This window comes from Astatotilapia calliptera, chromosome 8 (assembly GCF_964374335.1).
Source record: "Astatotilapia calliptera chromosome 8, fAstCal68.1, whole genome shotgun sequence".
Classification (NCBI taxonomy): domain Eukaryota; kingdom Metazoa; phylum Chordata; class Actinopteri; order Cichliformes; family Cichlidae; genus Astatotilapia; species Astatotilapia calliptera.
The window spans coordinates 30987641-31003771 of record NC_137429.1 but is presented as its reverse complement, the minus strand read 5'-3'; the positions used below and the strand labels follow the sequence as shown (position 1 = coordinate 31003771).

At 44.5% G+C, this 16131-nt stretch overlaps 1 protein-coding gene across 1 annotated transcript; it reads left to right on the top strand.

Annotated features, from left to right (window-relative positions):
• The first annotated feature begins 9698 nt into the window (after positions 1-9698).
• Positions 9699-16019, top strand: ube2d1b (ubiquitin-conjugating enzyme E2D 1b). Its single transcript, XM_026177496.2, has 7 exons — positions 9699-9908; positions 10650-10713; positions 11396-11427; positions 11701-11778; positions 13867-13972; positions 14167-14260; positions 14350-16019. Exons 1-7 carry the CDS (start codon positions 9885-9887, stop codon positions 14393-14395), a joined length of 444 nt encoding a protein of 147 aa, XP_026033281.1. The 5' UTR covers positions 9699-9884; the 3' UTR covers positions 14396-16019.
• Positions 16020-16131: the final 112 nt, after the last annotated feature.

Below are 16131 nucleotides of genomic sequence, written 5' to 3'. Positions count from 1 at the left end.
TGTAGCCATTCTTGTATTTTGCTTGTTTACATTATTGTATTTTGCACAACTCTGTTGCTTGTGAAGCTCGCACACAAGAATTTCACTCACATGTGCTGTACCAATGTACCTGCACATGTGATGTGACAATAAAAGTGATTTGATTTGATTCTCACATTCTCATATTGTCTGTTAGGTAGTCGGTAATCCATGAGAAGGTGGACGTGTTTGCTGACACTTCCTGTGGCTTATTCTTCAACAGCAGCGGCTGGATCACATTAAATGGATTTGATAAACGAAAGAATGTGATCCTCCATCATGCAGTTACTCGTTTGTTTCTAACATGTAGATAGGAGTCAGATCTCTGCAGCACCCAGATTTAACTCATACACAAACTACAGGAGGAGAGTAAATACAGTGTCTTATAAAATGGTCAATCAATTAATTTAATAATTAACTCTATGGAGAAACAAAGTTAAATAAGTCAAATAAAATGCTGGTATGACCACTCTGTAGGTTTACAATACAATACAAGTTTATTTGTATAGCACATTTAAAACCAGAGGTCCAGTGAAAGCAGTAGCAAAATATAAATGCAAATAAGCTAGCAGGTGGAGAGCATTGATTAACCAAGCATAAGCAGATATCAAAATAAAACTTATAAAGTAAAATCAGTACAAAACATTGTTCAACAAAACAGAAGAAAAGGGCTTGCATAAGAGTACACTTACAAGAAGCGTACTCTAGATAGCCGGGAAGGCTAAACCAAAGTCTGGATTGAGTCAGATGTGCAAACAGCTTGTAGGAGGTTGTTCCAGAGGTTAGGTGCAACTGAGGGGAAAGCACGGTCACCTCTGGTCTTCAGCCGTGACCTACGGTAGGTTGCACCAAGAGCAACTGGTCTGATGATCTCAGTGCGCTACTAGGAATATACAGGCTGAGAAGATCAGTAAGATAGCTAGGCACGGTATTATTTATGATTTTAAAAGTAAGCAATAAGATTTTAAAATCAATGTGATCTTTAATGGGAGCCAGCGTAGGTCAGAGAGAATTGGGGTAATAGACCCAAACCTACTTGGTTTGGCTTTAGAGATTAGACGTAGTTGGTCAAAACTAGATTTAACTACAGAGGACGCATGTTTGTCAAGCTTAAAGCACGGCGGCTTGTTCGTGACAGAGACTCTGAGTTTGGACATTTGTCCTGCTGTAAAATGAATTTGGGAGAAATTCTTTTCTAATCACTCTGAGGAGTTCCCGGCATCGGTGTTAGTTTGGGTGTGTTCATATTTGTTGTTGTTGGTCTCACTAAGCTCCTTTTTTCCGTCTTCTCTTTCTCCTTATCACCCAGCCAATCACAGCAGCTCGCTGCCCCTCCCTGAGCATGGTTACACTCCTGTTTTATCTACTGCAAATGGAGCTTTTTCAGCCCAGATTTGCCATCTGCTGCTCACAATAGATCATCTGATTGATGGGATTTCTCTCTAATATTCCTGGGTTGATACATAAAACACCTTGACATGGCTGCTGTGAACTAGTGCTATATCAGTATAGTTGAAATTGGTGTGGGGGTGGCTGAGGCAGTAGATACTCAAACTGTTTAGGGGGGCAATATCAGTGGCAGGAAAGTTTCTTTTCCACTGACATTCCTGATCCACATGCAATTCCACTGAAAATGGTTTTAATGCCAAAAAGAAACAAGAAAAAAGCCAATGTTACCTGATGTTTATGGAAGATTTTTCCCCTCCAGACTGTACAAAGCTAGGATAAAGGTGTAATTGACTGATTTAATGTCTGCTACTCTTGATGTAACCTAGAAGTGACTGTGAACACTACAGCTTCTCTGCACCAGTTAAACATAGGCTGTGTCCCAATTCAGGGTCTGCAGCCTTAAAGTACGCAGCCTCAACGATCCTCAAGGGCCGCGTACTCAAAGACCGCTAAGGCCGGAAGTGCGAGGCTTGTGAAATGGGACGGTCTAGCCTCCGTTGCGCTGCCCAGGTTGCCTAGCAACCATGATACTAACAGCTGGAAACGTGTCATACAGCTTTGTGTGACAGAAATGAAGGAGAAAATCTTTTGTTCATTTGTTTGTTTCTACATGAACTTTGATCATTCTCTGTAGGATTAAGCTCAGCTATTGAACGACGTATATTTAAAGGCTTTAAAACCAAGTTAGTACAAACGTCACTAATGTCACTAATCATAGCTTGTTACTGCGAACTGCTCCAGTGTAAGCTGTAGGCCACCACCTGATGATATCAACAGAGCCACATCTCAGAGACGAGAGTCTGAGACCACCCAAGTGGAAGCCTTCTGCCACTTGGCTATTCCTAGAAATCCTGTCCATGTTGAAGAACACCCACCAGGAACAAGTTTGACTTCTTACCGGCTATGTGGACCAAGCTCTTGCAATGGTTGTTTAAGGATCCAACGGATGGTAGCAACAGTCCAGACACCCCTTTCTCCCAAAGCACTTCCCACAAAATACTCCAAACTGAACAATCAAATGTCCTCTCCACCTCGACAAAACACGTGTAGGCTGGTTGGGCAAACTCCCACGCACCCTGAAGTATCGTCAAAAGGATAAAGAGCTGCTCCAGTGTTCCGTGACCTGGATGAAAACCTGGACTGCTCCTCCTGTATCTGAGGTTTGACTAACAGACGGACTCTCATTTCCAGCACCCAGACATAGACTAAAGAGTGTGATTCCATTGTGGCGGGGCGTGGTCTGTGGAGCTGCTGCAGGGGAGGTGGATGCACCTAAGTGGGATCCACAATCACGCCTCGCCGGCTTAAAGTCTGTGCTCGGACCGATGTCATGTTTGTTGTTGATGTGTGTGGCTGCAAGCTGCAGCTGGGTATTGTGTACAGCAACCGTGAGAGAATAAAAGATGATGCTGAAAAGCATAAAAATGTGGACAGGTCTGTCGTCTGATGATTACAGTGGTGCCGAAACCAAGCAGGAGGGCACAGCAGACCAGGGATGGAGCTGGTGGGTGCAGCGGGAGCAGGCCACAGTGTCTCGCAGCCAGCGGGATGAACTCCAGGACCGGATCGAGCGCCGGATGCAAAGGATTGAATCTGGTGGTTCTGATCCGGTCCTGGCCGACGCTGCCGATACCCCCACTGGCGTTCCCCGGTGGCATGGGAGTGGAGGAGGTTCAGACTTTTCCAGTGCCCATGCGGACCCCCAGGGTGCGACCAGCCAGGACGCAGCCTGCCGCCGCTTGCTGCGTTTTGTTTTAAAGTTAAATAATCAGCAGATGAATCCATTATAAATGTGTATATTTTTGGTTAATCTGCATCAAATATAAAAACCTACTTTACAGTTTTGAATGAGTAATGATACAATAAGGATATAATAGAGACTTAGAGTCACAGCGGGTATTTTTTCTGCAGTGAGTAAAACTGTAATACATTTACAATACTATTATTATTATGTTTAATACTTGTATTTAAAGTAACACTTTGAATGCAGGACTTGTATTAGATGATTGTTTCAGCGCTGTCAGTATAGGCTAGAGTATTCGCACGTCTTCTAGTTTGTGTCTGTAGTTTGCAATGGTTTTATACAACTTAAGTACATTTGTGGCTTTGGAGAATCGAAACAACATCGTCTTTTTGTGCTCAGAGTGTGAGAAAGTATGAGGCTTTTTCTTTCCTTGGCACACAACCTGTAAAAAGCCAGTAAGTCATGAAATATGGCGCCGCGGATGGTCGCCCTGGTGCTTCAGTGCGTTACTTTTGTTTTGTTTTTGTGCATTTTCTCTGTGTCTGGGCACTCCTCTGGATACTCGTACACCAGAGAAGAGCTCCTTAACTACAGGACTACAACGCCTGTGGATTTATTTCCAATATTTGTCGCATCTGCGGCAGATTTACTGCTGACTCTGACCAGGAAAGCGAGACGCCGAAAGAGAGGGAAGCGAGCCGGCGCACTCGTGCGTTTGAGGAGACGCGGACTGCGAACTGCTCTTCCTGGGATCTTCCTTTCTAATGTACGATCACTCGGCAATAAGGTTGACGAACTGGCCCTGATGAGAAGCATGAACAGAGACTTTGCCTCCTCCTGTGTGTTATGTTTTACGGAGTCGTGGCTCAGTGAGGACATCCCAGACTGCGCGCTCAAGCTGGAGAGCTTTCATCTGCTGCGTGCGGACCAGCAGGCCGCTCTCTCCGGTAAGTCCAAAGGTGGAGGTCTCTGCTTCTACATCAATAGTGGCTGGTGCACAGATGTGACAGTGATTGCTCAGCACTGCTCTTCCTCTCTGGAATATCTTTTTATCCACTGCAAACCGTTTTATTCTCCGCGGGAGTTCGCTTCATTCATCCTGGCCGCTGTTTACATCCCGCCAGACGCAGATGCGCAGGCAGCTCAGTGCGCACTCGCGGAGCAGATTCTCCACACGGAGCGGACATTCCCGGACTCTCTCATCATTGCTCTTGGGGACTTTAACAAAGCCAATCTGAGCCATGAGCTTCCGAAATATAAGCAGTATATTAAATGCCCGACCAGAGAGGAGAGGACATTAGACCACTGTTACAGCACGATCAGCGGGGCCTATCGCGCGGTGCCCCGCGCTTCACTCGGTCTTTCTGACCACGTCATGATCCACCTGATCCCCGCGTACAGACAGAGGCTGAAGCTCTCCAAACCTGTCGTGAGGACTAAAAAACTGTGGAGCAACGAGGCTGTGGAGGAGCTTCGCACGTGTTTGGAGACCACAGACTGGGACACATTGAAGGCTGCTTCTAACAGCTTGGACGAGTTTACGGACACTGTCACCTCCTATATCCACTTCTGTGAGGACAGCATTGTGCCATCACGCACCAGGGTGAGTTATAACAATGACAAACCCTGGTTTACTCCTAAACTCAAAAAGCTGTGGCTGGAAAAGAGTAAGGCGTTCAGAAGCGGAGACAGGGACTGCTACAGAGAGGCCAAGTACAGGTTCACTAAAGAAGTGGACATTGCCAAACATCAGCACTCTGAGAAGATGCAGCAGCAGATCTCAGAGAATGACTCGGCCTCTGTGTGGAAAGGTTTTAGGAATATCACCAACTACAAGCCTAAAACCCCCCACTCCACTGATGACTTGCTCTTAGCCAACACCCTTAACGACTTCTACTGCCGTTTTGACGAGCCATCAGGCAGCCTTCACACCTCCAACGGCCCCAACAATAGAGGCACTTTGGACACTCATTCCCCCACCTCTCCCCCCTCCATAGAGCCATCACCACCTTCAAACCGTTCACCTACAACACCCCCCTCCTCACCCCACACAAAAGAGGATTTCACACCACCTCCTCCCACCACAACTCTTCATATTCATGAAGCAGATGTGAGGAAGCAGTTTAAGAGTCTGAATGCTCGGAAAGCTCCCGGCCCAGACGGTGTGTCTCCTGCCACCCTCAGACACTGTGCAAACGAGCTGGCCCCAGTGTTTTCTGGCATTTTCAACTCCTCACTGCAGGCATGTCATGTGCCTGCCTGCTTCAAGTCCTCCACCATAATCCCTGTCCCCAAGAAACCTAGGATCACTGGACTAAATGACTACAGACCCGTGGCTCTGACATCTGTGGTCATGAAGTCATTTGAGCGCCTAGTTCTCTCCCATCTCAGGACCCTCACGGCCCCCCTCCTGGACCCCCTGCAGTTTGCATATAGAGCCAACAGGTCTGTAGACGACGCCATCAACATGGCCCTACACTTCATCCTGCAGCATCTGGACTCCCCAGGAACCTACGCCAGGATCCTGTTTGTGGACTTCAGCTCTGCCTTCAACACCATCCTTCCAGACCATCTCCGAGGCAAGCTTTCCCAGATGAATGTGCCTGATCCCATCTGCCGGTGGATCACTGACTTCCTGACGGACAGGAAGCACCATGTGAGGCTGGGAAAGAATGTCTCGGACTCCCGGACCATCAGCACCGGCTCCCCTCAGGGCTGTGTTCTTTCTCCTCTGCTCTTCTCCCTGTACACCAACTGCTGCACCTCCACCCACCAGTCTGTCAAGCTAATCAAGTTTGCAGATGACACCACCGTTATCGGACTCATCTCGGACGGGGACGAGTCTGCCTACAGGAGGGAGGTTGAACGTCTGGTGTCTTGGTGCAGCCACAACAACCTGGTGCTGAATGCCCAGAAGACAGTGGAGATTATTGTGGACTTCAGGAAGCACACAGCTCCACTCCCCCCCATCATCCTGACTGACACCCCCATCACCTCTGTGAACTCATTCCGCTTCCTGGGTACCACCATCACCCAGGACCTGAAGTGGGAGCCCACCATCACCTCCGTCATCAAGAAAGCCCAGCAGAGGATGTACTTCCTGAGGCAGCTGAAGAAATTCAACCTGCCAACACGGACGATGATGCAGTTCTACACCGCAATCATCGAGTCCATCCTCACCTCCTCCATCACCGTGTGGTACGCTGGAGCCACTATCAGGGACAAACAGAGACTGCAGCGTGTTGTGCGCTCTGCTGAGAAGGTGATTGGCTGCAGACTCCCATCTCTGCAGGACCTGTACACCTCCAGGACATTGCGGCGTGCAGCTCGGATCTCAGCTGACCCTTCTCACCCTGGACACAGTCTGTTTGACCTGCTCCCCTCAGGCAGGAGGCTCCGGTCCATTCGCACCAGAACCTCTCGCCATAAGAACAGTTTCTTCCCCTCTGCTGTTGGACACATGAACAATAACCATATGACTGTTCCCACCACTAACACATGACCCTACGCTGTGTCACTGCATCATTCTATGTTTGGCACTGATCACCACCTGCACTCATGTATATATCTTTCAACGTAGCACTCTTAATTCTTATTCTCATGTATATATCTCATGTATATCTCATGCACATATCTTTCCACGTAGCACTTTTAATTCTTATCCCTACTTTTATTTTTTTCCATGTCTATTTAAGTGCTATTTATGACAGCATGTTCGCACTGAAGCACCGCAGCAATTTCCTAATGTTGTAAACCTGCTCAACATTTGGCAATAAACCCCATTCTCATTTCATTCCCATTCTGAAATATCTGAGGGTTTAACATCGTCGCTGTCTTTCTTGAGAAAGAGATGGAAAAAGAGATTTTGTGCATCTTCCTGTATAATTTCAGAGGGTCCCAATCATGCTGACAATTACCCGTATCAGTTGGAAAGTTCATGTTATCACTGTAATTGGCCCCAAATTTCCTAAACATGAACATCCTAAACATTTCCTAAACAGTTTAAGAAATGCTGTCCAGGCCAGGCTCTTGGTAATGGCACCCTGAGAGTGTTTATGCTGTAGGCTTGCATAACGTCTCTAATTTAGCATCATTTCGTGTCTATCAACACAGAGGCCCAAGTGGGATTTATTCATCGGGTTCCTGTAACTTCAATATAAAAGATGACCCTTGTGTTCGCATATTAACTATTACACAGCGTCGAGGTTAAAGATGTTTTAACTAATATAGACTGAAGAGAAAGACTGAAGCAGTGAGTCAGTGCTAAATACTTGGTGAAGCCAGGCAGAAAGAAGATATTTGAGCATTACACACTATGGTGGCCTGCGGAGGAAGAACCCCCTTTGAACAGGGCGACCTTTGGCAGAACCAGGCTCAAGGGCAGCCATTAATGTCTTTCTACTGGCTGCTGGCCACCTCAAGGCGCTATGAAGCGCCTTGAGGCGACTTTTGTTGTGATTTGGCGCTATATAAATAAAATTGAATTGAATTGAATTGCTGGCCAGTCACAGGAGCATGTTCAGTGAGATTACCTAAATGTACCACCGAACCACACTCCAGCTCCTCCAGGCTGCAGAATTTACACCCTTTGGCACATCCTTTAACAAATAACAGTTTTACAGTTTAGAGTAAAATGTCATTCATATATATTTAATATCTGTAATATCTGGATATATATATTTGTAATTTTGTAATATATTGTATTATTTAATTGAGTTCAGTCAGTTCTTAATGTCTTGGAGTGACTGTGACCACATAATTTCCTCAGGGTTAATAAAGTATTCTGATTCTGACGACAGCAAAACACGAGGAAAATAAATCAAAGTAAATCAGGAAATGGTGAGAGAAGTGCAGGAAACACAGTCACAGACTGAACAAGAGTCCGGGGACACATGTCATAAATACAAACAGTAACCACAACCAAAATACAACAAGGTCTAAGGACACAGGACGCTAAGGTGTAAGGAAAATCTCCCCCAAAAGGCAAGAGCGAAACTAAAACGTTGATGCTTTATGTTTTTATTACAACGTGCTGATGTCAGCCTGCTATGGAAACATGTTATGTGTTGTACTGCTCTTTCCAAACCTTTCATACAATGTATCACTGATAAGTTTTTTTTAATGAAAAAAATTAACATAAAACCTACGTACTCATATCCCACGATGTCTAGAACTTTAGTGTGAAGTTCCATAAAGAAATCATGGGTAATACAGCGTTTGTGCTGTTTGAGGGTTCTACCAGCACACTACATTGGAAAATGATATCTTGAAAACTGTGGATGCTAGACTGCTAACAAACACACAAATGGAGCTGATTACACACTCCCTCCCTTCAGGGGGAGAATAAAAGGAAGAACAAAGCAACCCAACGGAGAACACCTGGTAATAAACAAGACTCCAATATAAAACCCTGGGACTGTTGTGATTTAACTATACAAAGAAATTCAAAGTGAAATCATTGCATCAAGACATCACTGGACACTTTATTAGATACACCTTTCTTATAATGGGTCAGACCTCCTTTTGCCTTCAGAGCTGCCTTAAATCTTTGCAGCATAGACTCATCAGGGTGCTGCAGCTATGGCGCGGCTGGAGATGGGTGCACATCCATGATGTGAATATTCCTCCACATGTCAGAGGTGTTCGGTTTGATCTGGGGACTGTTGGTGATTTTGAGTGAACACATTGTTATGTTCAAGAAACTATATTCATGTTTCAGAGGATTTGAGCTCACGGTTTGTTATCCTGCTTGACGAGCCAAGAGCCAAGACTGGTAAATTGCAGTCATAAAAGGAGGCACAGACAATGTTTTCTATTGTTCAAGTTCAGTGAGCCTGTAGCCTCAGTTTCCTGCTCTTACAGACGCTGCGCTTGGTGTGGTTTTCTGCTGCTGTAGGCCACTTTAAGGTTTGATCAGGTCTTCTGATGACCTGGTTTGTAAATGGTTGTGTGGGGAAAGTTCCAATAGATCAGCAGTTTTTGAAATACTAAGACCAGCCCATCTAACACCATCACCGTGCTTTTCTTTCTCATTCTGATGCTCGCTTTGAATTTCACCAGGTTGTCTCCATCATGTATACGTGCCTAAATACATTGGATTGTTATTCTATGATTCTATGATTAGCTGATTAGATGTTTGTGTTATGGAGAGGTGTACCTAATGAAATGTCCAGTGAGTGTATGTAAAGAAACGTCACCAAATGACAGTCCTCCACCAAATAAACTTTGTTTTAAATACATATTACATTTCATCACATGATGAAGGTGAAAGCCGTATATGGTTGGAACTGTGGGATGTTTCTGATTTCTGAACAACAAGAAAAACGAGTTTTCTTCTACCAGCAGCGACTTGTTCAGCTTGTAGTGGATTAAAAAGATGAAGCATTGAAAGGCAAGAACTAAAGGTACCTCAGATACTTCCTTAAGTATAGCAGTTAGGGTTATTTCTGAGATACAAGCATAGCGCACATTCAGAACTACATTTCCCGTGATCCACTTCGAGGGGACGACCGTAAACAGAAGAAAGCGGAAACAAAAGAGGTTTTTATAAAAACACAAACACGTCCCGGCTGTCGAAGTACTCAGGGAACAAACTACAACCATTGACTTGGCCAGCAATAATCCTACCAACACGAGCGAGGAGTGAGCACGGGAGCGGACTGCGTCAGTTAGCATGGCACTGAAAAGAATACAGAAGGTAAGTTTAACAAGCTAGCATTGGTTGCCAGCTAAAGATAGCACAGCAGAGGCTAACGATAGGATTTATTTTTCGCTAAAGGTGTATTCATACAGAACTTACACTCCCCCCGCTTTGAATAAACTCCGCTCAAACTTCGTCATATTTTTGATAATAATGGGGCCGCTGACATCTCTCCTAACGGACGAAGCAGGCTGACAAATCCAAAGTTTCATGCTAGCTCGCTAACAAATGACCAAAGAGCGTAGTTAGCTCATTAACTACCCTCTTTGTGCCCTCCATGTTAGCCTGTCTCTGTGTCAGAAGCTGTGTTGTCCAGCTTGTAGTGAGGGCTGGGACTGCGGTGACCAGGGAAGTTTGCACAGAGTTCATTTCGGTTCTCTGTAGTGTGGACTAGTTCACTTCCTTTGTGGACTGTTGAGGGCGCACGGAGAGGACTACCAGTCATAATGGAAAAGTGAAATAACACGTTAGACGAGCTTCTCGAAGGCTTGACAGGACTTATAATAACTACATACATATAACAGTGATGGTTTCTTTCGGTGGTCCGCACTGTCGAAACAAAGTCACACACAAGCACGCTTGCATTAACGGCCTAGTGGGGACTGTAGCGATACCTGGATGGTATTTGCCATTAATGACGGAAAAGATTTCTGCATTTGCAGCTGATTCACATTAAAACTGCCGTGTCACGTGATGTTCAGTCAAACCTCACAGACTGGTTTGTGTTATGTTGACCAGGAGCTGCAGGACCTGCAGAGAGACCCTCCCGCACAGTGCTCGGCTGGACCAGTGGGGGATGACAGTGAGTTCACATCCTGCATGTCGGCCTTGAGACTCTTCATAGTTCCTAAATGTCATTCTACGTTTTATCTTAACAATCTAAAGCAAAACATAAATAGTTTTCAAGAGGATTTATTTATTTATTTTTTGGTAGGGTCAGTTTTAAAAAAAAGAGCGGTGGAAGAACGAGTCAAGTAGATATCAGAAGAAAATGTTTCATTTGGCTAAAGAAGGGTCCTAAAAGATTTACTAGGAAGTTCTGCAGAGACGTCAGACTAGCTTCTAGAAAGCCGGACCTCTGCCGAAGGCTGGAACTCCATCCTGATCGCCTGAAAGTGACTGTATGCCCTATGCTGTTTCACAGTGAGACACCCCAGGACTGGACTGTGTTGCTGTGTCTAGGACCAATTTAAAATTGAATGGACAGCCAGGGGTTCTCCAAAGGGTTAACTATGAGCTCCATAGGTTATCTTTTAACTGGGAAATGGGAGCGACGGCTGTTAGTCACCCTGTAATCAGCCAGTTAGAGTAAGGCTGATGACAAAGCACAGCTGTCTGTCTTTTGTGGACACAGTACACAGTGTGCACTGTGCTCTGTACACACAGCATGTGTAACGTGGTGGATGATGGCCTCTGAACATTGTGTTGGTTGAATGTACAGCTTGCGTTCTTATATGTGCCTCTGTTTTGTTTCTTGCTCCTAGTGTTTCACTGGCAGGCAACAATAATGGGCCCGGTGAGTGTCACGCTAAGCTTGCTTCTTCTCCTCTCATAATGTTTTCTGCACTAAATGCATCAGAAATAATGAGCACTGCTTTATTTATCCCATATTTGGGACATTTCTTTGTTACAGTGTTGAAATTATTCTCATATAGAAAAATAAATAAATATAGACAAATGAGAAGTGGTGCCAACCGGTTTGTTCATCTGGGCTGAAGGTGACGGGAGCGAGCCGACTGATTCCACCTGAATCGTTTCACTGTTGTTGACAGAAGTGTTTTTTTGTCAGGGTGACAGTCCGTACCAAGGAGGAGTTTTCTTTCTCACAATTCACTTTCCTACTGACTACCCGTTCAAGCCACCAAAGGTAAGAGCCCCAAGCTTTTCTCCTGCCATGCTGCTAGATCTCCTGTCTCACAGAGCTGACAACTTGCATCACTGTGCCACATTTCATACATACACAGCAGCACATCCACACGGCCGCCTCTTAACCACTTATCCATTTTAAGGTCATACGAGGCAGGAAAGGAAGTGAGATGGTGTGAGGGGCAGAGTACACCTGGACGGGTCACTAGTCTGTCACACAGCTAGTCTAGGGTCACCAGTTCAGGGTGACTGTGCAAACACACACAGGAAGAAGCACAAACACAGTGTGTTTGGTGGGAAGATTGTATAACCTACCTTACATATTGTACACATGTGTTATTCAGTCAGAGTTACTGGAGGGCGGTGGCGGCCTGCTTGGAAGACAAACTGTTCACTTTTGTCCTGAGACATTTCTGTCCTACTAGGAGTGGTCTCTCCTGGACACGTGTACCAGGCTCACTGGCTGATTTGATAAGTAAATAAGGGCGTGTGTTTTGGAAAAATGTTGCTCACTGCTCCAGCAGAGTTGAGACTGGGAGGATCGGTGGCCCACGGTGGCTGCACACCTGAATAAAGCTCTTTAAGCAGGTTTTCCACACATGAACTAATCCTGATGCCAAAAGAAAAGTCTGACAAACAAAAAGACTAAACTTAACCTGGGATAGCAAGTGTGGCTTTTAAATCAAACAGGAAGTGACTGAAGTGCAGGCTTTAAGCTTTCATTTCATTTCATTTATTTGTTCATTTTCAGGCACAACAAATACCTATATTGAACATAAAATACACAAAACAAAAAACAAAACTTGCCTGAAAAAGGAGTGGGACGAAGAAAACTTATTAAATCCCACCCCTATACTCACTCATCAACAAAAAAAACAATAAACTTCCCGCAGCTACGCCCATCATTGCATACAGACCCATAAACAGCCCCGGGCAGATACAAGCATCTAAGCGGCAGCTCGCAACCAACAATTAGAGCCTTCATAACTGAATACAGAATATATAAATTATAAATTGCATTACCACAGGTAACAGGTAGTAATAACTACAAGTAACAAACACACATACATATACATACATATATATCTACACACACAAGTACATATATGTACATACATACGCACACTTTATTTTATTTTTTATTTTTTTGAATCCATACCAGCAATGGTAAGAGGACAGACATTACAGAGCACACTAAAAGCATCATTGAGTATACTGTGACCAGACCAACTGTTTGTAGAGGAATTTAAATCTATGAATATTTTTGCATTGTTTCAATTGTAAACTCAGACTGTTCCAGATTCTCACACCACATACAGACACACAAAAGCCTTTACGGGTTGTTCGAGTTCTGGGTAATTTGAATTCTCCAAAGCCTCTCACATTATAAACCTTTTCTCGAATTTCAAATCTAGTTTGTAAATTTGCCGGTAAAAGTTTAGTAAAAGCTTTATACAAAATTATGGATGTGTTGTAATTAACCAGATCCTGGAATTTAAGTAACTTTGCCTGAAGAAAGAATTTGTGAGTATGATCTAGATAACCAGCCTTGTGAATAATACGCAGTGCTCGTTTCTGTACTGTGTGTTTAATTCAAAAGGTTTAACAAAAGTTTGACATTAACAGGATCCCAGGATGTCTCCTGGTCTTTAACTGCTCTGCTTGTTTGTGTGTCTGTGTGCATGTACGTTTGCCGTCAGGAAATGAACAGCTGCTGTGCTTGAGTTTGTCACTTCATGGTCCACTTACTGTTGAGCCTCTGAAAGTCGAGCCTGTGATTTTCAAACAGATAATGTAACATTGTTGTTCAGCCCACTGAATCAAAGCTGAAAGTCTGCACTGCAAATTTGATTTAAATCCACGACGGTGCCCAGACTCCACACAGCAAGACGTGTTGTGTGTCGCTGTCACGATGTCATGGTGGGTCGTGGACGTTACAGGCTTGGGTTACTTTGGAAACGGTATCCTGCTCTTTCATTGGTAGTTGCTTCAGTCGTCTTGACGATGAGGAAGGTGTCACTCAGGACCTGCTCACTTCAGTTATTCCACTCGCTGAATGTTACTAACGTCATTCATTTTTTTAATCCAGGTAGCATTTACAACAAAGATTTATCACCCAAATATAAACAGCAACGGCAGCATCTGCTTGGACATCCTGCGGTCACAGTGGTCTCCAGCACTGACGGTGTCTAAAGGTAATCAGATGTGTGTGTCGTCTGTATTTTAAAAAGTGACATTATGGATCGTATGATTAGGGCCGAGGAACCTCCCTTTGCTCCCACACAGCGTCACGTCTGCCCCATGTTAACTGAAGTGTGTCGTTTCTACACACTCGACAATGAAACTGTCCTCAGTTCACTGACGGGATCCTTTCACCTGTTTTTTGCAGTTTTATTGTCCATATGTTCATTGCTGTGTGATCCAAACCCAGATGACCCCTTGGTGCCTGACATAGCTCACATCTACAAGAACGACAAAGACAAGTGAATACACACACGCGCGCATGCTAACGTCTTTAGTAAAGCGAGTGTGTCTGATGGTGTCATCGATTTGTGTCTTTTTCTCTTCTCAGATACAACAAACTAGCAAAAGAATGGACCCAGAAGTACGCCATGTGAAGAAGATGAGCACAGCGCAAAAACGACAGGCTGACATTTAGTTTCTTTCTTTTCCCATCTGTTTTTTAAAGTCAACACGCACTGAAATTATAGTACGAACTCATGAAATAATCCTACTTAACTTCCACCAAACTGAACTGTTGTCATCGTTATTAATCCGAGGCCGATAACATCTACATTACTTTGGGGGGTTGTTTTTGTTTTTCCTGAAAAGAAGCCGGACTCGGAGCAGGCCACAGCCTGCCTGTGCGCACTCAGTGGATACTTGGGCATTTTTAACGTTTGGCATGTTATTATTGCACCACGGACGGTTCATTTGTGACATTCATGATTATTACAGATTGTTTTCTTTCCTTTTTAAGTACAAGTATAAAATGAGAGGACAGAAATGCCACCAGATGCCAAACGGGAACAAGCCCACGTCAGCTGTGCTGTGAACGGAGATCAGAAGGGCCGCAGCAGGACGTCTTAGCTCGACTCCTGTGTTACTTTACCTAACAATACTTTTGTGTTCCTTACATTATTACTGTAACTGTTGCTGTGTTGATCCAGTCCAGTTGGACACAGCCAATTAAGGCTAATACTTCATTGGCTGCAGAGAGGAGAGATGATGAGGGACAGCGTGGAGCTGCTGGCTGTGAGCGCAGCCAGCTGAGGCTGTGCCTGATGTGTGGTTGTTGTTGGCTGCTTCTTTGTCTGAGCTGATGGTGCTGTGGATCTTTCCAGGTTACTACTGAAATCATTCAGTTAGCTGTTCTGACAGTAAGCAGCAGCATGCTGTTGGACACCGACCTATTAGCATGTGAGCACCGATAGTAGGACAGTCGCGTCATGTCTCCTTCCTGTCTAATTGTCCCTTACAGCCTCTGTAGACGAACCCCTGGTACAGATCACACAGAATGTAATGCACAGTGTGAGACGATGCAGAAGTATTGCAAAGAAATGCAAATCCCTTTTCTGTAATACAGGAAAAAGTCCTGGAAAACTTTGGAGCACGAGCTTCAGACGGCTCCGTCATCCACCTTTCTGCTTCGCGCATCAGCAGCCAGGAAGAAACACTGAAGGCTGAATGTGAAATATGTATGGCCCTCCAACAGACAACAGTACTGACTGATACTAATGCGTCGTCACTTCATCGATGTGCTGGCTTACGGAGGAGTCTTGATGTCGGTGTAGCAGACCAAGTTGATTGAAATGAAACAATGTACTGTGGCAGTGGTCCTGAAAATGGGAGCGACTTCTTATGTGTTGCTGTTTTCTTCTATTGTTGTTGTTATTATTATTGTTATTATTATTGACAACACCTTATATTGTATTCAGTCTGTTTGGAATGATTTTTTCTATTTGAACTCAGATTGGAGTCATCACAGTGTAAAGCTCTCATTAAAATGATGTGCTCTTGTCCCCTGATCGTAGCTGTGACGTTGGATTTCCACAGGTACAACAATCAGGCCTTCAGCCCAGTGAGAAGCTTTTTTACACTGTCCTCATTAAGCTGCACTCCATCGTAACAAAGGCTAAAGACCCTGCTTTTTGTTCCTGTGTAAAGTTTTCTACCTGTGTCTCTGAGGCCCATGTGGCACATTTTGTACTGGATTAAAGAATAGTACCGTTACTATCATGACATGATTGTGTAACTCTGCTTTATGTTGACACGAGCAACACACTTTGTATGTGGTGCTCTTATTGCACTTTGACTGCGCTGTGTGCTGGCAGTGTTACATGAAACTAGAGAA

Excerpts from the sequence above, each read along its gene's own strand:
- ube2d1b (XM_026177496.2), top strand. The coding sequence starts at position 9,885 with ATGGCACTGAAAAGAATACAGAAG. Across the intron at positions 11,428-11,700 it reads AGGCAACAATAATGGGCCCG|GGTGACAGTCCGTACCAAGG; the intron begins GTGAGTGTCACG and ends TTTTTTTGTCAG. Across the intron at positions 14,261-14,349 it reads TACAAGAACGACAAAGACAA|ATACAACAAACTAGCAAAAG; the intron begins GTGAATACACAC and ends TTCTCTTCTCAG.